General features: G+C 52.8%; 1 protein-coding gene across 11 annotated transcripts in view; it reads right to left on the bottom strand.

Moving 5' to 3' along the window:
* The window catches only part of Hspg2 (heparan sulfate proteoglycan 2), a 102,433-nt gene that overhangs the window by 48,933 nt on the left and 28,517 nt on the right, over positions 1 to 24,983 (bottom strand). For 6 of the 11 annotated variants that reach the window (XM_070037686.1, XM_070037688.1, XM_070037687.1 and 3 more), the window contains exons 2-22: positions 17,391 to 17,526; positions 16,824 to 16,868; positions 12,503 to 12,612; positions 12,358 to 12,416; positions 11,952 to 12,112; positions 10,847 to 10,897; positions 10,325 to 10,453; positions 9,830 to 10,084; positions 9,622 to 9,741; positions 6,093 to 6,224; positions 5,777 to 5,921; positions 5,521 to 5,672; positions 5,291 to 5,437; positions 2,905 to 3,068; positions 2,375 to 2,554; positions 2,096 to 2,292; positions 1,863 to 2,010; positions 1,475 to 1,602; positions 1,112 to 1,198; positions 961 to 1,019; positions 779 to 846 (exon numbers count right to left, since the gene is read on the bottom strand). In XM_070037686.1, the coding sequence (XP_069893787.1) occupies positions 779 to 846; positions 961 to 1,019; positions 1,112 to 1,198; positions 1,475 to 1,602; positions 1,863 to 2,010; positions 2,096 to 2,292; positions 2,375 to 2,554; positions 2,905 to 3,068; positions 5,291 to 5,437; positions 5,521 to 5,672; positions 5,777 to 5,921; positions 6,093 to 6,224; positions 9,622 to 9,741; positions 9,830 to 10,084; positions 10,325 to 10,453; positions 10,847 to 10,897; positions 11,952 to 12,112; positions 12,358 to 12,416; positions 12,503 to 12,612; positions 16,824 to 16,868; positions 17,391 to 17,526 (2,673 nt within the window). The remainder of the gene's footprint in view (positions 1 to 778; positions 847 to 960; positions 1,020 to 1,111; positions 1,199 to 1,474; positions 1,603 to 1,862; positions 2,011 to 2,095; positions 2,293 to 2,374; positions 2,555 to 2,904; positions 3,069 to 5,290; positions 5,438 to 5,520; positions 5,673 to 5,776; positions 5,922 to 6,092; positions 6,225 to 9,621; positions 9,742 to 9,829; positions 10,085 to 10,324; positions 10,454 to 10,846; positions 10,898 to 11,951; positions 12,113 to 12,357; positions 12,417 to 12,502; positions 12,613 to 16,823; positions 16,869 to 17,390; positions 17,527 to 24,983) is intronic. The other 5 variants (XM_070037690.1, XM_070037694.1, XM_070037696.1 and 2 more) reach the window with 1 other exon arrangement.

Raw genomic sequence — 24,983 nt, 5'->3', positions numbered from 1 at the left:
CTCACACCTGTAAATCCTGGCTACTCAGGAGGCTGAGATCTGAGGCTTGTGGTTCAAAGCCAGCAGGGGAAGGAAAGTCTGCGAGACTCTTATTTCCAATTAACTATCAGGAAACTGGAAATGGAGCTGTAGCTCAAAGTGGTAGAGTGCTAGCCTTGAACAGAAAGCTCACGGACAGCACCCGGGCTCTGAGTTCAAGCCCTACAACCAACAAAATAAAATAAAATAAAGCAACTTGATTAAAATAATGACTCCTACAATCTGTGGAGTGTTTCAAGCACTATGCTAGTTTCTCTGTAGTCATCATCTTAGTTATTTCCTTTAAGAACATAAAGAGGTAGGAGAAGGTTAACTCTATCCTTCTCAGGAAGAAACTGAGGCTCATGAATGTGAAATGACTTGCACAAGGACACTCAGCTGGCTCATTTACTCTGGAATGTAAGATCAGGAGTGCCAGACTCCAAGATCTGCCCTGTTCTTTTCTCCACTGAGACGTGATCCTCTCAACTGTTGATTCTAAATGATTCTAAGCTTTGCTTTCTCATCCATGAATCAGTCAGTGGTGCTCAGACAGACATCATTGGTCAATGTGAGGCCTGGAAAATCATGCATGGCTGGGACTTGAATTCAAGGTACTTGACTCCCTAACCAGGGCCCCTGTTCACTGCCCATTGCTCAATGGCCAGTGCTAAGAGACGGTGGAGCCTCCCTCCTCCCTGAGCCCATGGTGGTGCTGGAGATCCAGGCCTTGGAGGTTTGGTGCAGACAGTATACATACCTTACAACGACAGGCCTCCCCAGTGGTCCCCATGCTGCCTCTCTCGTCACAGCGCACAATCTCCTGGTCTGGGGCACAAGGTGGGGGTTATAACAGACCAAGGGTGGGGCAATTCTGGAATCCTGAATGGGAGGGGCCTGGCAGGCAGCCAGGAAGTGCCAGGATGGGGCTGAGATACTCACTGATGGGCCTGCACTTCCCGTCCGGCTGGATGGGATTGCCCTCATACCCGGGGGCACAGCTAGGGGAAAAAGAGCATAGTCAGCAACTCTTCCACGCCCCACCCCTCCCAGGCCAGCCTGCTGCCCCCAGCGCATGCCAGAATTCCCTCACCTCTCACATCGACGGCCTGTATACCCAGGGGCACAAGCATCACATGTGGCCTGGCCATCTGTGTCCAAGAAGCAAGTGTCGGAGAATCTGTGGGTATTGAGTGGGCAGTGTTGGGGGCCAGGTACACCTGTACACCCCTGGAAATAACTGCCATCCACACTGACTCGTACACTAGGTGTGTCACATCTCCCCACCCACTTGTCCCTGAGCTAGAGTAATCAATCCATTATACAGAAAGGAAAACTGAGGCCCAGAGAGGCCAAGAAGTGTGGGGCAATTTAGTGACCAGGTTGGGAGTGGAATCTGGGTCTCCCACATCCCTCCCAGCTGCTGCTGTGCTGGACACAATGAGCTGGAGCTGACCTGCGGGAGGCATCGATGTACGGGCATGGGCAGGGCCGGCAGGCTGTGGCCGTGGCCTTTGTGGCATCTCCAAAGAAGCCAGCCTTGCACTTGTTGCACTGTGGTCCTTCTGTGTTATGCTGGCAGTTCTAGGAGCAAAGCAGAACAGGGAGTGGCTCAGGTCCCACAGAACAGAACTGGGCCAGACAGGCTCTGGGTAGCCTTTGGGGACATCTGGCTCAGCCTCTCCCATTACTATAGAATATTCCACAGAGTGGCAGCCTACTGATGACTGAGTTTAGCACCTTACATGGCAGTCCAGCCCACAGATAATTCCTTACCCCCACTTCATGCTAACCCAAACCTACCACCCTCTCCATGTTTGCATCTGCCACCTGGCACGACTCACCAAGCAATGGCCATAGACGGGATCACAGGCACTGGCATGGCCATTGCAATTGCAGCCAGAGCAGGTGCCCAGGTAGGGACCACCAGGCACCCGGGTAAAATGGGTATCACAGCTCTCACAGGACAAGCCGGAATAGCCAATGGGACATCTGCAGAAACAGGACCATGAGAGTGGCTGCTTCTCCGGTACCCAGGCCAGAGTCCCTGTGGTTCCCACCCTCCTGGGTCAGGTACCTGCACTCCTCCACACTATGGGCACGGCCATGGGTGGTGGTGTGGGTTACAGTGGTGTCCATGGTGATGTCACTCAGCCCCACACTGGCCATCTTGGCGTTGTACACTATCTGGATGAGCACACCCTCCAGGTTCGCCAGTACCTGCAGAATCTCGGCGCGTTGCACGGGCCGGCCGGACTCGTGCACCCAATGCTCCTGTGGTGGACCGGGAGCATCCCACGTCAGTGCCTTCTCAGTCTGCATCCCCACCAGGCCTCTAAGCCCAGGCACCTCCTACCTCTGAGAGCTGGACCTGGCGCTGGTTCAGAGTCCCGGGTTGGGTGGGCGTATGGCCTCGGGAGAGTAGGCGATATCCAGCACCCACAAGGACTACATCGGGCTTCTGCACTGGCTCCAGCGGGCCACGCGCCAGCTCATAGCGTACCTTGTAGCGCAGCGAGCCACCATAGGAGTCCACCTGGCCAACATGGGGTGATTAGGGAAGACAGCAGAGACACCATGATGCCCACCTAGTACTCTACCTGGCACTGAGGGAGCCCAATCCATGGCAGAGAATATATAATGCTGTGCACAGGAGGCCAGGGTGGGACACTTAACTCAGCCCAGAGTACTGGGGTGATCAGAGAGGGCTCTCTGGAGGAGGGATGGGCAGCAGGCAGAGGTTGTACTGTTGCCTCCAAGGTAGAACACCTTTCCCTAGAGCTGTGACTGCCCTTTGCATCCAGCTCCTGAACACACAGAGCATAACGCCTGTGCAGGTCCGGAGTGCAGAGGTTCATTCCCACTCAGAGTGGCAGCTGACTTCACCTTATTGCCCCAAAACTGCTCAGGCAGAGCCCAGAAAGAATCGTGGACAAGGAAGCGGCGGGACAGGTCAACGAGCTGGAACTCCTGCAGGACTGTGTCGATTTGCAGCTGAGTGGAGGAGAGGGGTGGCATGCCGGGCTGGGTGGGCATCGTCACATTCACACCTGCAGGGACAGAAGGAGGGGTGAGGCTCTCACCATGTGCCCGCTGGAACACCAGCCCTGAGCAGCAGGATTCAGAATGGTAGAAGGTTATGGGGAAAGCTCATTTAGAGAAAACCATGGTCTGTATGTCAGTCAGTCTGTCTGTCTGTCTGTCTGTCTGTCTCTCTCTCTCTCTCTCTGTTAAGAAGCAGCAGATCTTTCTCTTCCTAGTCATGTTTGTCCTCTGATGTTTTTGAGTATGGTCTTGGGAAAGCCAATTCTGTAGGTTGATGGCTGGAAGCCCTGTTAGAGACCACAGGTTAGAAGAAAAGTTAGGGGATTTGTGGCAGCAGGATTTCTCTTTTGTTTGCTAAGAGCTCCCTGGATTGTCATGTCATTAAGATTCAAAATACATGAGAGAATAATTTTGAGAAGTAACTGAGTTTACTACAGGCTACTTTGTGGTTCCTTGACCAACTAAGTGTAGCTAGGGAGACCCACTGGGTAAAGGCCTTTTCCTGCACAAAGAGCAGAGCCCTTGCTGCTAAACTTCTCTATGATGAAGGGAAAAATCAAGAGGAGGAGCTGCCCAGTGGCAGGTGGCAAATGATGGCCCTGGTATATGAACCAGTCCTCATGGCATGGGGGCGAGCATCCTCTTAGCTGCCCTTTATTCTCTTCCCAGAGCCAGAGAAGATGGGAGCCTCTCACTGGCCTCAATATTTGGGAAAAAAAAGAAAGACCTAGACAATCCAAAGACTGAGAAAATTACTGGGACTCAGCACTGCTCTGAGTGGCTTAGGTACACCTATTAATCCTGATCAAAACCTAGGAGGGAAGTAGTATTGCATCTGCATTTCAGTGAGTAAATAAGTATATTTATTATTATTAGATGTGTGTGTGTGTGTGTGTGTGTGTGTGTGTGTGTGTGTTGGCACTTGAACTCAAGGCCTTTTCCTTTCCCTTGATTTTTTTCTCTCAAAGCTGGAACTCTTACCAGTTGAGCCACACCTCCACTTCCAGCTTTGTGCTGGTTAATTAGAAATAAGAGTCCCCTAGACTTTCCTCTGGGTTGGTTTCAAACTGTCATCCTCAGATCTCAGCCTCCTCAATAGGTAAGGATTATAGATATGAGCTATCAGCGCCCAGCTTAATTACTCTTTTTTTTTCCCTGCCAGTCCTAAGGCTTGAACTCACAGCCTGTGCACTGTCCCTGAGCTTCTTTTGCTCAAGGCTAGCACTCTACCACTTGAGCCACAGCACCACTTCCAGCTTTTTCTGTTAATGTGGTACTGAGGAAGTTGAACCCAGGGTTTCATCCATACTAAATAAGCACTCTACCACTAAGCCACATTCCTAGCCCTTAATTACTCTTTTTGAGACAAGATCTCACTATGGCTACCCTTGTACAAGATCCTCCTGCCTCAGTCTCCTAAGTAGCTGGGACTGCAGGTATGAGCCATCATATTGACTCATTCCATTTGAAAGATAGACAAACTGAGACTCAAGACAGTAAGTTGGCAAAAGGCACACAGGCAAGAAGAGACAAAATCAGGACTGTACTCTTTATGAACCAAAGCAGGAAAGTGTCAAGTGGATTTGGCTTCTCCTAAAAATGTTTTCCCTTAGCTGGGTTCTAGTAGCTTGCACCTGTAATCCTAGCCATTCAGGAGGTTAAGATCTGAGGACTGTGGTTCAAAACCAGTCTGGGGGGGAGTGGTGGGGCTGGGAAGGTGGCTCAGTGGTAGAGTGCTTGCTTTGCATGCATGAGCTCTGGGTTTGATTCCTCAGCACCACATAAGCAGAAAAAGCCGGAAATGGCATTGTGGCTGAAATGGTAGAGCACTAGCCTTGAGCTGAAGAGCTGAGGGACAGCGTTCAGGCCCAGAGTTCAGGCCCCATGACTGGCAAAAAAACCAAACACCAGTCTGGGCAGGAAAGTCAATGAGTCTCTTACCTGTAATAAACCATGAAAAGCCAAAAGTGGAGCTATGGCTCAAGTAGTAGTCTGCCAATCTTGAGTGAAAAAGCTAAGGGACAGCTCCAAGGCCCTCAGTTCTAGACCCAATACTGGCATAACAAGTTTTCCCCAGAAATGCTTTTCCAATAGAGCTGTTTCTCTGCAACCCCGTCTCCATCCCCTCCAGTGGTCCCAAACTAGTACATGCTGTCCTCTCTTTGAGTTCCCTGGAGCCTGGTGCCCACCTCCCCCATCCATAGCATCTGCCCCCTGCCCAGCGCACCCTTGAAGTCCTCGGGCCGATCGAAGCGCAAATGGATCTGGTCCCGGAAGCGGCGGCTGCTCTGGCACATGCTGGTGACTCCAAAGCAGAAGCAGGGCAGGCAGGAGGCACTGTCCTCCAGGTAGAAGTGCCCGTCCGGGCAGGGACCTGTGGGCAGCAGGAGCTGTGGTCATCCTCCAGCAGACAGCTATGCTCCTTCCCCACCCAGTGCCCACCCCCTGCCAGCCCACCTCGCTGCGGGACGAGCTCCAGCACGCCATCAGGAATGCCGAATACCATGCCCCGTGCATTCATAGCCTCACAGGTGTAGGCTCCCTGGTCTGCCTCTTTCACGTCACGGATAGTCAGTGTGCCGCGGCCACCCTCGCTGGTCATTGTCACCCTGATGGGCCCCAAGGCAGTAGTGGCTCAGGGTCAGGCTCAGCCTGTGCCACCAGCTGAGCTCTTCCACATTCTCACCACCCTCCACCCGGGCCTGGGTCACACCTGGAATTTGAGGGAATGTGGCCCCAGTTGAGTCTCCAGTTGATGATAGGGGTGGGGACACCAATGGCCACACAGGTGAAGGTCACTGTTTGGCCTCGGGAAACCTGGATGGACTCCTGGGGAGGGGTCACCACCTGTGGAGGCACTGGGGAAGACCAAAGCAGGAATAAGAAAGGTCTGAGAGACAGAGCAGGGCAGGGCAAGAAGGACCCCTTCCCCCAGGCAGGAGAGAGCAGGGGCTGAGATGAGGGAGAAGCCAGTGAGAACCGCCCAGAGCTGCTCACATTGGGCCACCCCCCCCATCCCCCCAGCTTACTGCAGCCAAACTCATCACTGCGGTCAGGGCAGTCGCTCTCCTCGTCACATTGGAAGCTGGTTGGGATGCATAGGTTGGTGGAGACACAGCGGAACTGTGTGGGCTCGCACACTTCCTCAGGTTGCTTGGTGGCTGGGGGCAAAGCCAGGTAGAGTGGGCACTGGGACCCTGACTGTAGGACCACCTACGCTTCTCTTCTTGCCACCTCCAACAGTCCACTACCACCTTCACCAGGGTCATTCATCAGGCCCAACCACGGTTGCCACAACATTGTCTGTGCCACCACACCTGGTGTGACACAGTCACCTGTCTGCTGTCAAACAGCTTTTCACACTACCTGTCCCCCAATCACTCCTTCAACCCCCAAAATACAGCTCTACTTGGCATGTGACAGCTATAGGGACAGGGTCAATCTATCTGCTGTAGCTAGGGTGTTGTTTGTCCCCCAAGGGTCTTTGTATTGGGAGCTTGGTCCCACATGGTCATGTGGTGAGACCCTTAAAAAGTGGGCCCATGGGCTGGGAAGGTGGCTCAGTGGTAGAGCGCTTGCCTTGCATGCTCGAGGCCCTGGGTTCAATTCCTCAGCACCATATAAGCAAAAAGAAAAAAAAAGCCGGAAGTGGCGCTGTGGCTCAAGTGGTAGAACGCTAGCCTTGAGCTGAAGAGCTGAGGGACAGCGTCCAGGCCCAGAATTCAGGCCCCACGACCGGACCCCCCCCCCCAAACAAAACAAAACAAAAAAAAAGTGGGCCCAGCCAGGCACAGGTGGCTCACACCTATAATCCTAGCTACTCAGGAGGCTGAGATTTGAGGATTGCCTTTAAAGTCAGCCCCGGCAGGAATGTCTGTGAGACTCATCTCCAATTAACTACCAGAAAACTGGAAGTGGCACTGTGGCTCAAGTGGAAGAGCACTTGCCTTGCGCTGAAGAACTGAGGGACAGCGCCCAGGCCCAGAGTTCAAGACCCATGACCGACAAAATAAATAAATAAAAAATAAACTGGTATTGAATTTGAACTCAGGAGCCTCAAAGTTGCTCAGCTTGTTTACTTGGCTGATATTCTTCCACTTGAGCCACTGGCTTTTTGGTGGTTATTTCGGACATGGAATCTTGTTGACTTTCCTGCCCAGGCTGGCGCCACTTCCGGTTTTCTGGTGGTTTATTGGAGATAAGAGTCTCACGGACTTTCCTTGCCCGGGCTGGCGTTGAACCATGATCCTCAGATCTCATCCTCCTCAGTAGCTAGGATTACAGGCGTGAGCCACCAGCGCCCGGCTCAATACCAGTTTAAAAACAAAAACAAGTTTGGGCCTATTAGAATGTCCCTGGGTCACTGGATATGGACCCATGGGAGGGGCTGTGGGTGGAATCCCTGTCTCTGTCAGACTTCCTGTGTCAAGATGAAAGGGCTAGTGGCATGGCTCAAGTGATAGAGAAATTGCCTAGCAAGTGGAGGCCCTGAATTCAAACCTCAGTACTACATACATACACACAAAGAATAAATGAGATTAAGTATCCTCTTCCTCTCCTAGTGCTTCTGCCACTGCCATGTGTCATGAGGTAACGGGAGAGGAGGGAGGGAGGATCCCTTACCACAATCTGTGAGATGCTGTTTGGACTCTCAGCCTTCCAAACTATAAGCTAGTTTACCCTGGGTATTTTATTAGAGTAACGAAAACGGACTAAAACACTGCCCCTCACACATGTAGCCACCCTCAGAATTAGAGAACCCTGTCACAGGCACAGACAAAGGTGCTGGTGTCTGTAGACAGCAAACACCTGTATCACTCTCTCTATTGGACGGGCCTAGCAAAGGACTGTAATAGCCCAGCCCCTCCTGTGGGTTCCGTGCTCTGTACTCTATGCTCACTCACCAGGGTGGCACCAGATCAGAGCTCTGGGGCTGGCCTGGCACCAAGCCTGCTCCTGTCAGGCCTCTCTAGCAGTGGGTAACCAACATTTTTCCTCAAGAGACCAAGCCTGAGAGCCAGACATTGACAAAGAAGCCCAGTGGGGGAGTGAAAGCCACACACCCAGAGTTGGTGCTGCAAGGAATTAGATTCAGTATTTGCTGACACAGCTCAGAGATTTCCCTTCTCCCATGGCCAGGCGGCTTCATGTCCATTCTCCCCTGTGTTCTTGGAAGGCTTGGCCTTCCTTGTCTCTTCCCCAGCAGAGACCTTTGGGAAGAGCTACTCAAAGTCTCTCTCCCTTGGGGCTGATGCCATCAGACAAGTTGAGAGCCATGGGAAGATGATGGAAAACAAGGAGGAGCTAGACCAGCAAACAGTGGAAATGTCCCACCTACCCAGAAACATGGCCCGAGGGATGGCTTTAAAGATTATCCTCAGTCTCAGACTGCCGAGCCCAGGCTTTGCCTCACTGGATAGGATGCTACCTGACGTGATCTGACTCCCCAGATTCCCTCTTTTCATTGGCCATAGTATCCACAATGTCCAAAGCATTGAAAAGATGGATAGATGGGTGTGCAATGGACAGATGTATGGCAGGAAAGAAGCATGCTAGTCTATGGGTGGAGAGAGATCTGGACAGATGGGTGGATAGCTAGATGAAGAGCTGAGTAGATAGATGATGGATGGATAGAAGAAAGGAAGGAAGATATACTGGGTGAATGGGTAGGTGGATGACTGAATGATTATGGACTGAAAAGGGATAAAGGGCCGGGTAATGGATAAATGGATGATTGAATGAATGGGAGGGTGGATGGATCATTAAATGGATGATTAGATGAGACTGAGAGATGGATGAAGAGCTAAGTTGATAAAGAACTAACAACTCAGAGCTGGGTGTAGAAGAAAACCTTCTAGGCACATGGTATGGTCTGAATGTGTTTCCCAACATCCATGGGTTAGAAACCTAATTTCCAATGCAACAGTGTTGAGATGTGGGAGCTTTAACAGATGATTAGGTCCAAGGGCTCTGCCTCATCTGTGCATTAATGCTGCTATCAGGGGAGCAGGTCTCTAATAAAAATGATGGTTTCATTCCTCCCTGGCTCTGTCTAGCCAATGCAATGCCTTCTATCAAGTTCTGATCTAGCCTGGTGGCCCTCACTACACACAGCACTTCCATCTTAGATTACTCAGCCTCCAGAACGTAAGTCAAATAATTATTTCTCCTAGTGAAATACTAACCAGGCCCAAGCCATCCCAATAAACTTCTATTGCTTCTAAAGCACCCAACCTCTGACATTCTGTTAGAGAACAGTCCCTGGAGTAAGGCTTAGACTCATGCACACATTCCATTAACACAGTACCAAGTATATCAAGTCATCTGACCCCCACCTAAGCAAAGGATAGTATTTAGAAACATGAAAGGCAAAGACAACAGGACATGGAGCCAGGGAGTGTAGCCAGTGGCTGCTACGAAGGTAGTTCTAATGCTCCTTGGTATCTGTCTCCAAGACCCCCCACATCCAACCAGAGAGGCCAGTATACCTGCCCAAGAAGGGGGCAGGAGCAGCGGCCGGGCAGGACAGGGCTACCACTGGGATATAGGGACACTCACGGCAGTCGGCCTCATCTGTCTGGTCCTTGCAGTCAAAGTCGCCATCACAGCGCCATAGCTTGAGGGCGCAGTGGCCATTTCCACAGGCAAACTCATTGGGCTCACAGGGCTGAGGGGGGCCTGTGGGGACCAGATAAGGTTCATCGTGGCTGGCTCTCCACTGGCCAGAAAGTCAGTCCCCAGCACCCCTAAGTTGTGTGGTGCTCACCGCAGTCCAGCTCATCACTGCCGTCCTTGCAGTCCTCTTGCCCATCACAGAGGTAGTCTTTGGGGATGCAGTGGCCGCTGTGGCACATGGCCTCCTGGGGCCCACAAGGTCTGAGCCCTCTTGAATCAGGGAACAGAGGCTGGGGCCTGGGCACAACTGGTGGTGGCAGTGTAGTTATGGCGTCTGGCCAGACTGGAGGAGGGGACGTCTCCACTCCAGAGGGTGGCAGGGAGGCGAGCTCAGGGACCGAATCCTCTGTGGGCAGGGGCACCAATGTTTAGCAGAGTGATGACTCTCACCCCTTGACCCCCGTTCCCTAGCCCTCCTGTACACCCCAGGCTCTGTTAACTCACCGGTCCTGCCTCTATTGTCCCCCTTCTCCACCCCAACCCTCCTCAGAGTCCTCTGCCTGCTCCCAACTCTCAGAGCCCAGACAACTTTGAGACCCAGGCATAGACCACACCCCTGGCACCCACCGCTGCTTGTGCCCCTCACCGCAATCAAGCTCATCAGACATGTCCCTGCAATCAGGCCTCCGGTCGCAGCGATACTCCAGGGCCACACATTCATTGTGACTGTGGCAGGCAAACTCAGCCTCTGTGCAGACCCTGGGCACCTGGGGCACTAAGAGGTTGGTGGGAGTCAGAGGTGGTAGGGACCAGGTAGCTGGAGGTATGGCAGACGGCACAGGCAGTGCATGGCTTATGTTGGGTCTCCGTGGCAGACATAGCGAGCACAAGCTGCACTTGGCAGACACACCCACAGCACACACAGGGCAGGGGGCTCGTGACAGTGGCCGCGCTGCCTCTTCCACAGACCTATATACAGGTGACATGCCACATGCATGCAGCCACCATGTCACACACGTGCAGATTTCAGCTGGGCCCAGGGAGGACAAGGAGGAGAAAGAAGGCAGCCTGCAGCCTGTGCCTGGACAACTGGCTTATGTCCTTCTTTTCTCCACCCATTATGTCCTCTGGAAAAGCCACTGGACCTCAACTGGGCTCACTCTCTCACCTGATGTCACTGCGACCCCCACAGAAGCTGGGGGCGTTGGGGGGGTCTGTGCTGGAAAGGAAGGGGTGGTCAGCAACCATGCCTCCTCCGACCTGAGTGGGGAGCCAAGCCTGCCCCAGCTTCCCTAGTCAGGAGACTCATTGAAAATGCGACCAGACGGTTGAGCCCCTAACAATCTTTTAGACCTGGGTCTGTGGGCACCAATAAAGGTTGCTGATCTTTGGGTGCATTAATAAAGTTTTATGAGGCCATAAGTTCACTATTACTTTCCTGATTAGATTACATTGGAGGGATGGCATTTGTTCTGTTCTGGTTTCCACTGAGTTAGAAGCACAAAAAATGACATGTTGGGGCCTTGACACAGAGAGAGCTGAGATGCAGATGGGGCTGAGCCATGGACTAGAACCAACCTAGAGAAGAAAAGACTCAGGCAGCCAATATTGGGGATGGAGGGATAAATGACAAGAAACCTGGGGTGGGCCTGAGCACAAAGGCCAGGCTTCTATTCTAACAGTGGTGTGACTTTGGGCCAGTATGCTGTTCTCTTTTCTTATCTCATCACAGGTCCTAGGCCAGCCAGTCTGGTTTACATTCTGCCTTTCCCATGGTCTGGCCCACGCAAGTATGACAGCCATGCTTCCTTTTGGGGCTTTGGTTCTCTCCTCTTGAAGAGAAGAGGAATACATCTCTATGTGGCCATCATGGGGCACTTGAATAGGAAGCTGGATGTCAGGTCCCAGCAGAGGGCCTGGCATACACTTAGTGCTCAGGAAACCACTGTTGGTTGTTCCTGAATGCAAGTCTTAGGACCTTGGAATCCCTACACAAAGAAGTGAAGCGGCAGCTGTTGTCAAAGTACTGAGGTCTACATGGAGGGCAGATGTCAGGTCTAATAATGGGTACTTGACAGCAGGAGCTGTTTGGCTTTACACAAGCCAAGGCTTCATAGTGCTGGGCAGGCAGACACAGGCTCCCTGATCAGTAAGCTTCCTGGTCCCCATGGTGTGCAAACCCAAGCTAGCACCATCTCATGGTAAAGACACTGAAAAGGGCCCCACTGCAGTCTGACAAACTGGAGGTGACCCGGGCCTTGGGATGAGCTCACCTGTCCCCAGCCGTCGGAACTGGAACCCCTGGGGGGAGGTGACATAGGAGCCAATGGAGCCCCGGGACACAACCGTGTGCAGCACTTCCTGAATTTGAGCTCCATCCGCGTTCCCTTCGGAGCCCACATCCAGCTCCACAAAGACCCAGCCATCCAGCTCCCTAGACAAGGTAGGGACAGGCAGAGAGAAGGGGGAGAAAGCCAGTGTTTTACTAGGCTCCTACCCCAATGCTGAGGCACTGCTCCCAGAGAGCCAAGACCATTTAAGGGCCAGATTATCCTACCTCCAATTCCCCATTCTCCAGTGATTCATCCCATCCACTTCCCTCCCTGTCCTCTTGGTATCCAAGCTGGTCCCCTCCAGGTGGCCCCAGCCCCTCCCCAGTCCGCAGGGGATATGTCTCACTTGATGAACACCACACTAACAACCTGGTCTCCGGGAATCTTCAAGTACTCCGACTCCAGCTGGGGAGACATAGAACCATCAGCCCCCAATAACTCCCCACACCCCATATCATGCTGGCAGCACTTTGAATCCCCCGCCAGTATACCTTGTCCACCACAGCATCTGACACCTCTCGGAACTCCTTGGAGCCTGCATCCTCTAGCTGAGGACTGTACTCAATGGAGTGAGTGAAATTTACCAGGGCCCGGAAATACACTGTGGAAAAGAGGGAGGAGTAAGGCTGGCAGGTAGTACTTTCAGGCAGATGGACTGATGGGTGGGAATGGGGCAATAGTCTCAGGAGGCTGACATAGCTGTGTGCCCATTACAAGACTCACCACAACACACAGTGGACCTGTTTCCTCAGCCAGTTCCTACTCATCCCTCAGAACCTGGCTCTGCCATTACCTCCTCCAAGAACACCCCCTAAGTCACCCCCAACAGGACCTGAGAGCCCCCTGCTGGACTCCACAGTGCCTCTGCTTTCCTGGCAGAGAACTTTCTACCCTACTAGATGGCCCAGACCTCTTTGCTTACACCTGGACCACAGAGCAACACAGTGACAATGCTAGCCTTGAGTCAGCCACACTCAGGTACCATTCACCTCTCTGCATTACTCTTTCCTCCTTGGTAAAATGTGGGCTCAACTGCATTTACTGCACTGAGTTGTGGAGTAAATGACTCTGGACTTCTATGCCTGCTCCCCGTGCATAGATGTCATCCTGGCCTGAGTTGAGTATACAGGGACTGTAGAATGCACATACGCACACACACACACACACACACACACACACACACACACACTTGCACACCCCCAGTCATCTCTTGAGCTCCTACACACTCAAAATATCTTTAGACTTTGAGTGTAACAATGTTGGATGGGGAATATGGCCTGCCTAGTAAGTGCCAAGGCTCTGAGTTCAAATTCCAGTCACACACACACAAAACACAAATTCATAATGTTTATGAAATAAAGTATACATGATAGGCAGTTAATGTGAGTTATAAAGGGGTTTAACATGTCTGACTGTATATTGCACAGCCTGGCATAGAGCAGGTGCAACCTGCTGTAGCTGTTCACCCTATGCAGGTAGTGTGTCTAGTGTCCAACAGCTCAGCCTATGGAGCAGACCTGGGATAGATTGTGACCTGGGACAACTCATCTGCCTGTCTGAGCTTTGGTGTCTTCACCTGTACGTAACCTGGGGATACGAGTGGTGCCCATGGGCTGGGAATGTGGCTTAGTGGTAGAGTGCTTGCCTAGCATGTATGAAGCCCTGGGTTTAGTTCTTCAGCACTACATACACAGGAAAAGCCAGAAGTGGCACTGTGGCTCAAGTAGTAGAGTGCTAACCTTCAGCAAAAGCAGCTTAGGGACAATGCCTAGGCCTTGAGTTCAAGCCCCAGGACTGGAAAAAAAAGAGTAGTGCCCATCCCTGCAGGCTGTGGTAAGAGATCAACAAGTTCATGAAAGTAAAGGCTTATAAAAGTGACTAGCACACAATGCGGTACAAACTTGGTTATAATGACTAACTCTGGTCTTTAGGACAAACCCCATTATTTCTTCTTCTTATTTCTTCTCATCTAAGAGCGATACTCATTCCCCTAACCAGTCTGTATGCCAGGTCATGTTCTTGGAGCAGTGAACTCCACAAATGACAATTTGTGTCCCAGTGGAGATCATTTTCTATTGGGGGGAGGGGACAGATAAGGAGGGCTGGGGGAAGGGGCTGCTAGGGTCGGGCAGGTGGTGTTTCCCACAGGAGCCCAGGGAAGGGCTCTCTTTGAAGGTGATCTGAAGGAAGGGGTTGAGCCACAGAAAGTATCTGGGAGAAAGCATTCCGGCAGAGGATCAGTAAATGCAAAGGCCACGAGACCAAATACCAGGGTGGAGGTGACAGAGCAGGGAGTGCCTTCCATCTTACTGTCAGGCCAGAGCTACACAGGCATCCAGCCTGTGCCTTAGACTAAAAGGGCCCTGAGGGTGCTAAGCTGGGCATAGGAACGAACTCCTACTCTGAGAAAGGGTGCTTGTGAGTGCCTGCTTTGAACCACAGTGACCAGCTTAGGCTAGGCTCTTGGGTGCTTGGGTAGGTGGGGCCCTGTGGGCTGAGTGTGGGGCCGTGGGCTCTGCTACAGAGGCCCCTTGTGAATCAGCACAGAGGCCCATTGAGAACCCCCAACCCCAGCCCCTGGCCTCAGCCCACAGCCCAGCACGGGCAAGGAGGCCAGGCCTCTGCCCAGGAATGTGCCCACTTCCAGAGAGGGGCCAGATCTCTACAAAGCTCCTTTCTAGTAGGGCCTGGGAAGGGCTGGGACCTTCCAACCTGACCCTATTCCCTCTTCCAGACCAAAGGCAGGCCAAAGCAAGCACCCTGGGTCATCAGCCTGACATGTGGCCATGTGCTGGTGCCTAGAGGCTTGGGCAGCTGGAAAGGGTGAATCTGCCTAGGGAAGGGGCCTCCTGGGACCTGCCCTGGCCCTTTTGCTCCTGGCCTCCTTCTCAGCCTATCTGGAATATTCACTTGAGGCCAGGGGAAGGACAGAAGGGAGGCTTGCGGCTATTCTGCACTTCAGAGGGTGGTGAGAAACACACAGTGGTTCAGCCCTAGTCCTGAGTAGGCACTCCACCAACTCCTGATGCCTACTCCTGTTCAGCAGGATTCCACCAACACACCTTGACCATGTCTCCAGCCCTTAGTCTCTCAGATAGGCCATGAGCAGCCTGTATGGAGGAGACTATGAGGCTCCCATTCTGACCCTGACCCTGCCGGGGGGAAAACATCAGGGACCTGACCCACTGTGTTTAGATTGACAGCCCAGATACAGCAGGGACAAGGGCTCTCTTGGCCTGTCTCAGCAGGAAGAGGTACCTTAACTTCCTTTGTAATTCATGTCACAAGGTCCAGCTGGGAAAAAGAGAGAAAGGACAGCAAAGGACCAGCTGAGAGGAAGTGGTGGGGGACGCCTGAGGGACGACAGTGCTCTCACCTGGCCCAGGCCTGGCCACTGACTGAGGGGAGATCCCTTGTTTGACTCCCAAACCATTATAATAGTTGCAGCAAGGCAGCCCAGGGATGGCCCTGAGACTACAGTGGGGACAGAGACAGGGAGGGAAGGAGGGGCAGTGGTATTGAGTCAGAGGTGTTCAGAGACTGATATACAGAGACAGCAAGAAAGAACAGGGAGAAAGAAGAATGCCAAGAGGCAGAGGGAAAGAGCTGGAGGCAGAGTTGGAGGGAGAAGAACAGAACCAGGGCAGATGAGGCAGGGACGGAGATAGGGAGTATCAGACCCCATCAGACAGATGGAGAGACAAGAGACAGATCAGCAGAAACAGGAGAGGAGAGGTAGCAGAACCATGGTTGTCTGGTGGGGGGTGGGGGTTGCACCAGAGGGGCTAGGGCAAGGCTAGGCAGAGCAAGAGGAGCCACAGCTCTGCTTGAGGGAAAAGGACAGGAAGCCATCTCAGAGGCTTGAGAGGCAAGGGACACACCGAGACCCTGGGCATCAGGTAGGTGTACCTGCTACTCTGGGCTGAGATGGCCCAGCTGGCTGTGCATATCCCAAGGGCACTTGGCTAGCTGTGCCAGATTTGAGACTGGAGGACCCAGGATCATACTGCCTCCCTCAGATAAACCCATTTGCCAGGAAAGGCCCAGCCCTGGTCTTGGGCCCTCCAGGGGGTCACTCTTGATTCTCTATCCTTTCCCAGTCCTTCTCAGGAGGGAAGTAGCCAGCAAGGAGCTCTCAGAAGGACAGAGATGTCACACTGAGGGCAGTCCCACAGGAGGCCACAGATGCTGTGAACAGACAGGGTAGACCAAATCAGGGTCCTGTAAGAGGCAGCTCCCAGGATGCACTGGCAGAGGCTATTCTAGGATGTGGCATATGTTCATGGGTCCACCTGACACTTCCACTTCAGGGCTCCATGTGGCTGCCAGGCATCCCTCAGCCCTGCAAAGACCAACATCTGGGAGAGCCTTAGGCAGGGGCCTAGACCAGGTGCTTGCAGGTCATGGTCAGGACCCGGCTGCTACGACACTGACCCAGTCAGAAAGCCACCCTGTGGCTTTTGGATACTCATGCTAGGCCAGCTGAAGGGAAGCACCTCAGCCCTGGAGAGGCCCAGGCTGCTCTGAACACAGAATGGCTGCCTGGCATTTAGGGTCCTCTGCCCCATGCCTGGTGCCTATGAAATAGGCAAGTACAGAACACAACCATCTCTAACTACAGAGACTTGCCAACCAGTTACAAAACTGCCACCCGGCAGCTATGGGTCCATTCCCAGGTATCCTTATAGTGCACCCCAGGAGCACTCAAGGCCCTCAGTCCAGGAGAATGAGGGTCTCTGTGGCCAGGAGATCTGCTCCAGGGCTCCCCTGAGAGTCAGGATGGGAACCTGTAGAAAGGCCATAGCAACTTACCCATCTGAAAGTCCCCGCTACCCAGGTCTCCACTGCCCAGGCCATCTGTAAACAACAGAGACTTATTCAACAACAATGACAAATATTAGCTGACCACTCACTGGGTATCAGGAAGTGTTGTGGGTCCTTGGCACATGGTGGGAAGGGCCACGAAACACAGACTGGTCACCTTTCCCCATGCTGAGGGAGGGCTGGCCCATATGAGTGGAAGCCTCCACTGATAGGGTGTGGACTGAGGCCTCAAACTCTAGGGATCTGATGATCCATCGATGGGTGGGATAGAGTGGCCAGGCCAGCCTGGCCTCCAAGCAAAGACAAGGAGGGTGAGGTAGAAGGGCAGTCCAGTTTGTCCTGTACGATACCCTGCCAGGCACAGAGAGAAGCAATGGCCAGCTCAAGATCGTCACAGAACAGAACATACCAAGGTCATCAGGACCAGGCCTCAGGACACATGACCCACTTACTGAAACACTGCCTGGTGTGACCTTCATGGGGCCTGCTGTAGGGCCAGTGGGAAGAACCACCAATATCCCCCCCCTTCACTCCCCACATGGGACCCTTACTCACCACCCGATGCATCATCAGCCAGCAAGTCTTCATCATCAGAAAGGTACGAATAGCTCCAGCCTGTCCGTCCTGCTGTGATGGTCTCTGTGTCCTCAGGCAGAGACAGGCCATCATACGCCCTCAGCCCATGGGTCACCTGTGGGAAAGGACAGCCCTCTGAGTCACACTGTCCAGCTCCTGACAAGCCCTAGTTCCCTTCTCCTCAATTCAGGGAGGATCCATAATTCTCCCCCCAGGGGTTAAGTTAGATTTAGTATGCTGAGACAGGCAGACTGGGGTTGAACCACCATTTGTGACTCAGCTTCCCCAAATCCCCCTAGACCTTGAAGGCCTCAGAGCCCAACCGTGCAAATTCCTAACACTGAGAGTAAACCAAAAGCCCATTATACTCACAAACTGATATACTGAATTGAAACTGTTTCGCAAAACTACTTAAGGAGCCAGTCACCAGTGGCTCACATCTGTAATCCTAGCTACTCAGGAAACTGAGCTCCGAGGATGTGGTTTGAAGCCAGTGGGGCAAGAAAATCCATGAGATTTATATCTCCAATTAAACACCAAAAAGCCCAGAGTGGAGCTCTGGCTCAAATGGTAGAGTGCCAGTCTTGAGCAAAAAAGCTCAGTGACAATGTCAAGGCCCTGAATTCAAGACACAGGACTGGCACCAAAACAAAAACCAAACAACAACAACAAAAACCTAAAGATAATTTCTAAAATTAAAAATAAATAAAAAATTTAAACCCCACCAAACAAAACACCCAATGTCACTTTGCTAAATGACAAGTCCATTTCCTATGGAGAAAGAAAAGGCCATCCCAGGACATAAGGAGTGACTGGATGAGGACATAAGAGGTAAGGAGTGGGGCTGGGAAGGTGGCTCAGTGGTAGAGTGCTTGCCTTGCAGGCATGAGGCCCTGGGTTCGATTCCTCAGCACCACATAAGCAAAAAAAGCCTGCAGTGGCACTGTGGTTCAAGTGGTAGAGTAATAGGCTTGAGCTGAAGAGCTGAGGGACAGTGCCCAGGTCCAGAGTTCAGGCCCCATGACCAGCAAAAAAAAAAAAAAAGAGGTAAGGAGTGATTTGGGCCAGTGAAGATCAGGACACAGGCAGAAATCAAAAACCACTGTCTCCAACTCTTCCTCCCCAGGCTGGAACCCTCCTCTACCCAGCTCTACCTGCTTGCTTGGGTCTGGCCTCCAAGCTTAGACTGGAGAATGAGCTGGCTACAGAAGCTCTGGGCTGAATGGGACAAGACAGAAACAGTGTCTTGGTCTTTACTCTTCTCAACCATTTCCTGGAATACTGGGTCCTAGGCCCTGCTGGCTCACATTGTGACTGTACATGGAAGGTACAGTCTCATCTCTACTTCCTCAGCTTATGATCAATCAGTAATTGAATGAATGACGTGTCTTCAGCTATTGACCCAGCATTTCTACCTGATGATGACTGGTTTTGGAGGGGTACCTCCTCCACACAGTCAAGCATTTCTTCCCCAGGCTCTGAGCTCCTGGGGCAGGAGCTGGGCACCAACTGATCACTTTGTGTTTGTAGGGCTCCTAAGCCTTAGGGAAGACCTGCCCTGCCCACACATGACCATGGCCTATTGCCTGTCCACACAGCCCAAGTGTCCTGCCACTTCCTGATCCTTCTCTCCATAGGACATCGGGTCTGTCCTCATTCTGAGCAGTGACCAAGGACTTCTGGGCCACGTCTCTGGGTTGGCATTAAGAGTGTAGCTAATAAGGCTAATATAAAAATACTGATTCCTAGTTTCCTTCTCAGAGTTCCTGAGTCATCCAGATTGATTAAGATTGTGCATGAGTAGGGGATTCTGATAGCCACAGAGTAAGAACAAGACCAGGGGTTTGGCCTCCTTCCCTAGCTAGGAGTGAAGGGAAATGCTCCTGCTAGCTGGAGGGTGGGTTTGGGGCAGACCCTGACACAGGGAGAGTATGAGGCTAGGGCTGGTGCAGGGGCATCGACTTTGGGCAAAAGGAGTTTGAAAGGGACAGGTTTGGGTCCTTCCCGGTAAGGGGAGTCACTGTGCTACTGCCACACACTCCTCTGCCCCATTCAAGCAAAGCTACAGAGGCCAGGAAGGAGACCCCCACCCCCAACACACACACAGTGCTGTCTGGAAAGGAAATGCCTGGTGGCAAGCAAGGGCTAGAGCTTTTTCCCAGAAAAGGGGGAGGTGGATGGGGGCTGCTTGGGACTGGACAGGAAATAGCCAAGTGAGACTCAACAGGGAAAAGCTGCCAAGAGCACACATCTGTAGTGCCAGGGGTCTGGACCCCCAGGGACTCCTTGGCTGTAGACCCTTCCAGATGCCAGCCTGCCCTTGTTTGCAAATCTCTCCCCAGGGTGAGAAGATGCAGGGTCAGCTGAGAGGTGCCAGCAAGGACAAGCTAGCTAGAGGCTTCATTTGTAAGAAGCTGACCATCAAAACACCCCAGCAGCTGCATTTCACATCTGTGAGAGGAGTCAGAGCCAGACAGGGAAAGAGCTCTCCCGGAAGAGGCAGACGGGAGCTTCAGACCTGACCATAGAAGGGAACTTGGAGGCAGCTCAGGAAAGTTCAGGATGCTCTCTGGGAGTAAGGGGAGCCAGAACTAGCTGAGAATTTAGGAAGAGGCAGTCTATTGTACCATGGATGGGGGAGGGGAGTCATTGGTTTGGAGCTGCATGCGGGGGAGCTGGGATTTGAACCACTGAGCTGGAATCCTCCCACAAAGACCCTCAGTTGCTTCCAGGAGAGGAAACTTGCTCCCACACTAGGCCCTCTGCTCAACAGGAAAGGAGGCAGGAAGAAGCAGAGGACAGTACAGGGAAGCTCAGCACTTGCCAGGCCGGTCCCCAACCTGATGAGCCTCCCAGGATAATCCCAGGGACTGCCCACCGTGTGGGCCCATGCAGTGTGGACCTCAGGTGGCAGCGAGAGCAGGCAGCAGCAGCTGCAAGGTCAGAGGCAGAAATAGAACCCAGGCTTCCTGCCCTCCCGTCGCGTCCCGTCGCGCCCCGGCAGCAAGGCAGCCGGGCTTCCTCCCAGAGGAACCCAGTGCTCAGGCAGGCCCTGGAGCGGATGGTACTCCAGGAAGAGGGGCTGGAGGGAGACCTGGGTTAGAAAGGAAGGAGCCAAGCAGAGTGAGGGGGATTTTCCAGTGCCTGCAGGTTCCTGGGGGGAGGGGTGGATGACTCAGAGCTGAGCAGTCCGTCTGCTCTAAACATAATCTGTTCTAACACGCTGAGAACAGATGCTTCAGGCAGTAACACAGCCAGGGAAGCCCCCCAAATAGCAGGCACCCCTGGAGCTCTGGCACAGGGGGACAGACAGGCAGGGAACCAGACAAGGAGGGACAGACAGGTGGGAGGGACCACTCTAAGACTGAGTGTGAACAGGTGACAAGAAACAGAAGCTAGACTCTCCAAAGCTGGCGAGGACAGTGCAGCATGGTTGAGACAGACAAAAGGGCTTGAAAAGTGGAGAAGTGAGAGGCGAGGAGGCATAGGGACAGTATCTAGGTAAGGACAGGATATGGGGTTTGTGTTTTCCAAAGGTGTTTTAAACTCTGAGCCAAGCCCAGTGGTTCAACTCTGTAATCCCAGCTTCTCAGGAGGCAGAGATCAGAAGGACTGCAGTTGGAAACCAGCCCTAGCAAAAAGCTACCAAGATCCACCTTAACCAATAAGCCAGGCATGGTAATTCATGCCTGTGATCTCAGCTACAGAGGAAGAAGGACATAGGTAATAGGTAGGATTGTGACCCAAGGCTGGCCCCCTTGAACAAAACAGGAGACCCTATCTGGGGGGAAAAATAGCTAAAGCACAAAAAGATGGGAGCTGTGGTTCGAGTGGTAGAAGCCCTGAGTTCAAAACCCTAGTACCACCAAAACCCAAAATAAGATCCAAAGGTTACACATGTAGAGAGGAGTGGGCGTCAAGCTGGTACGGTTCGGGCGGAAGTGACAGTAAAAAGCCACATTTCCTGGAAAGAGCTCTGTAAGCCACACCCTGTTTCCCAGTGTACTGCACCATACCTCCAGCCTGATTTTGGCTTTTTATTTATTTATTTATTTTAGGATAGAGTCTTGGCCCCTGGGCATGCACCTGGATGATAATCTGCCTATTTTAGGCTTCCTGTCATTGATGGGATCATCAGCATTCACCCAGTGTCCAGCTTCCTTCTGTTGAGGTGGAGTCTCCTGGACTTTTCTGCCCAGGATGGCCTCAAATTTCAATCCTCCAAATCTCAGTCTCCTGTGTAGCAGGATGACAGGTACAAGCCACTGCAGCTAGCTATGCATTGAAAAGAGGCCTTCAAAACTTTTCTGTCTGGGGGCTGGGAAGGTGGCTCAGTGGTAGAGTGCATGCCTTGTAGGCATGAGGCCCTGGGTTTGATTCCTCAGCACCACATAAGCAGAAAAAGCCAGCAGTGGCACTAGGACTCAAGTGGTAGAGTGCTCACCTTCAGCTGAAGAGCTGAGGGGCAGTGCTCAGGCCCAGAGTTCAAGTCCCACAACCAACCAAAAAAAACCCCAAAAAACAAAAAACCTTTTCTGTCTGGGCAGGCTTGAAAATACCAACTAGCTAGGATTCCAGGTGTGGCTTTGTGTCACCTCACTCAACCCAGGGGGAAAGGCCAGTACATAGGGACAGTCTTTGACCTGCAGGAAGAGAAAGCCAGAGAATTCTGCAAACCAGTTGTGTTTTTGTTTAAAAATGTTTACAGCAAGCTCATTTGCACCAAGTCTTGACCTGAACTGGCATGAAGGTATGAATAGCTTATTGACAGCCAGGCAGGGAGGGTGAAGAGCTGCCCATTTTCTACAGCAATGCTCATGTTTGATTGTGGGGTGTCACCCCAGACGCCCCTGAGGACGTGGCATCAGTGCTCTGTGCCACTTCTCATGCTTGAAAACTGTTGGGTCTGCAGGCTCTAATGGGTTTCTGGGCCCTCCTTCACATCACTGGGGCAGCCAGCCCACGTCCTCTTGCCTCATGACCCAGGCCTGGGGCCGAGCCCCCACCCCCGCAGCTGGGCAGGAAGGTCTGAGCACCACAGGTCCCTAGGGTAGCTGCAGCTGCCCAAGGCAAGGGTCCAGGCATCTGGGGCTGAGTGAGCTCACCTCATCAAAATGCAGGAAATGTGAGAGTAGGAGTGGGGTGATGAGCCCCAGCCTGCCCACCTGTCTCCCTGGCCCTGGGGTCCCCATCATCACCATCCCCCAAACCTCCTGGGAGCCACATGACCCCCTCCTCCCCACATAGGTAGGTTTCCAGCCTAGGCCCCTGCCCCACCCCCAGGCTGGACAGTGCCCCATCCATGGGCAGCAGACAGCAAACAGGAGGAATCTGTTGGGGCAGCACTTTGCTGTATAAACTGCCAGGGGCGGGTGAGCCCGACACAAAGGCCAAAAGGCCTTTAATCCCCTGGCAGTCTGAGAGGGGCGCCGGGCCGGAAAGGAGTTGGTGAAGCCTCCTGTGGCATGCCTGTGTGCCCGTGCCGATCGGGAGGACTGCCAGCTTCTCACACTTGAGCCCCCAAGGTGGCAGGACTTTTGCCAGCCAGTCAGCCAGGAAGAATGCCTAGCCCCAAAGTAAGGAGAAGAACTGACACTTGAATGCCACTCTGTGCCAGGTGCTGAGCTAAGGTCTTTGGGAGGCTGAGGTTGCTCAAACCCCAGCTCACGAGGCAGATAGCAGTGGCAGCCTCCTCATCTTATAGGAAAGGAGACTAGAATCGGAGGTCATAGAATCGGAGGTCACATGGCGCGCCCAAGGTCACACAGCTAAGGCAATGGGAAGGATTCTGCTGGAAAGCAGGGCTCTGGCTTCATACTTGAGAGTGTTCTGGCCAAAACAGAGCCCCCGCTTTGGACCTCTGATGCCTGATTTCTCAAAGGGCTAAGAGCTGGGAAGACCGCATTCCAGACAGGAGGTTTAGAGCCTTTGGAGGATGCCTGGGGAGCTGGAAGTTGGGGAGGGAAGTTTCTAGACCTAGCCCTTCTCTGACTCACCCTGTGGCCTTGGACTGGCCCAGAGGCTCCTTTCCCTTGGATCAGACCTTTGCAAGTCCATACTGTCCACACCAGCCATGTCTGTCCAGGTGCTTGTGGACACCAGGAAGGTGGCGACTTTTGTCTGCCTTGATCACTGCTACTCCCCACAGTAGGTGCCCACCAAACAGACCCAGGAATGAACTTGCCTTACCACTCTGGGGCTTGTGCTCACCCACCTGACAGAAGACAGCCAAGCCCACAAGTGAGAACTTGTTCATGATGGAGCAGTCAGGAAGGGCCACCATCATCTCTAGGCCTCAGTTTCCTATCAGCAAATCAATGCCTCAGCCTGACCCTGCCCTGCCTGGGTCAGGGGTCATGAACCAGCTCCCTCCCTGAAGACTACTCACAGTCCCACTGCCATGAGAGTACAAGGCTCTGGCAGCCACCTTCCCCAGCTGACCTTTTTGAGAAGCATGGATTGGTGGCCCTGAGATGGTCTCTGCCTTGGAAGCATTGCTAGTGTAGCTGGGATAGGCACCCTAACTGGTATGCTAGTGGCCAGGCAGAGGACCAGAGAAAGCCCAGAGTCTCTGAGCCTCAGGTGATTTCTGAGCTAGTGGGTGGAGTAAGGAGGGCAGACCCTGGGCTCAGTCATACATTTGAATCCAGTACATCTCTGTAAGGTCCGCTCCTGGATGGCTAGCAGACTCCACCCTCCTCGCAGCAAAGTCTCCACCCAGTACCTGCATTACCTAGGCAACTGGGACACCTGGAAGAGGTCACATCTGCATCCGCTGAGGTCACATCTGAATTTGATGTGGCCACACCTTTCTCCGCCCATACCCTAGATAAGGGCTAGCCCAGGCCCAGACTCACTCTCTCTGTTCTTTTCTTGCTCTCTCTGTTCTTTTCTAGCTCTTTTCTCTCTCTTTCCTCTCTCTTTACCAGCTCTCTCTCTTTCCCAGCCACATGGATTGCCAAGCTTGCCTGGTCCCAGCAGGTCTACTGAATAAACCTACCCCTTACCTGAATACCACGTGAGTGCTGCTGTTCTTACTCGGCTACCTCTTTTTAAAAACCTAACATAAATGGTGCTGTGACTCGGATAAAGGGCTTAAAGTCAGGATAGCTGGGGTTTCTCTCTGTTTTTTTTTCCCTCTTTTTTCTTTTTTTGTTTGTTCTTTCCTTTTTGCTCTGAGGAATACCCACAGTTCTGACGGCCTTTTGCGAACTGTTCTGTCTGCTGCAGAATCAGTGCATCGATACCATTGCTGCCTTCACATCCACGTCCACACCACTTCTCTTCTCTGGTGAGTGAAACTACTCTCTACGGCTCTCTGTCACTCAGTCTCTGTCCAGACGTGGCGCCATGCCAGAGAGCTCCTACGGCCTTTAGCTGAAAGGCCGGTCACCTCTGAAGCCGAGGACGGTTGGCTTTGGGGGCTTGGCCATTTCTCTCTAGAGGGCTCTGGGGGAAATCGGGACGCCGCTTCTGCCTGGTTAGCTCTCCTTCACTCACCAGACTGACTCTCCTACTCATTTAATGGGGTGCTGCGAATCACGCCTGAGCCATGAAACCCCTTTGAAATGT

This window comes from Dipodomys merriami, unplaced genomic scaffold (assembly GCF_024711535.1).
Source record: "Dipodomys merriami isolate MVZ:Mamm:240054 unplaced genomic scaffold, mDipMer1.0.p SCAF_28, whole genome shotgun sequence".
Classification (NCBI taxonomy): Eukaryota; Metazoa; Chordata; class Mammalia; order Rodentia; family Heteromyidae; genus Dipodomys; species Dipodomys merriami.
The sequence above is the reverse complement of the archived record's forward strand: the minus strand, read 5'-3'. Positions and strand labels throughout refer to the sequence as shown.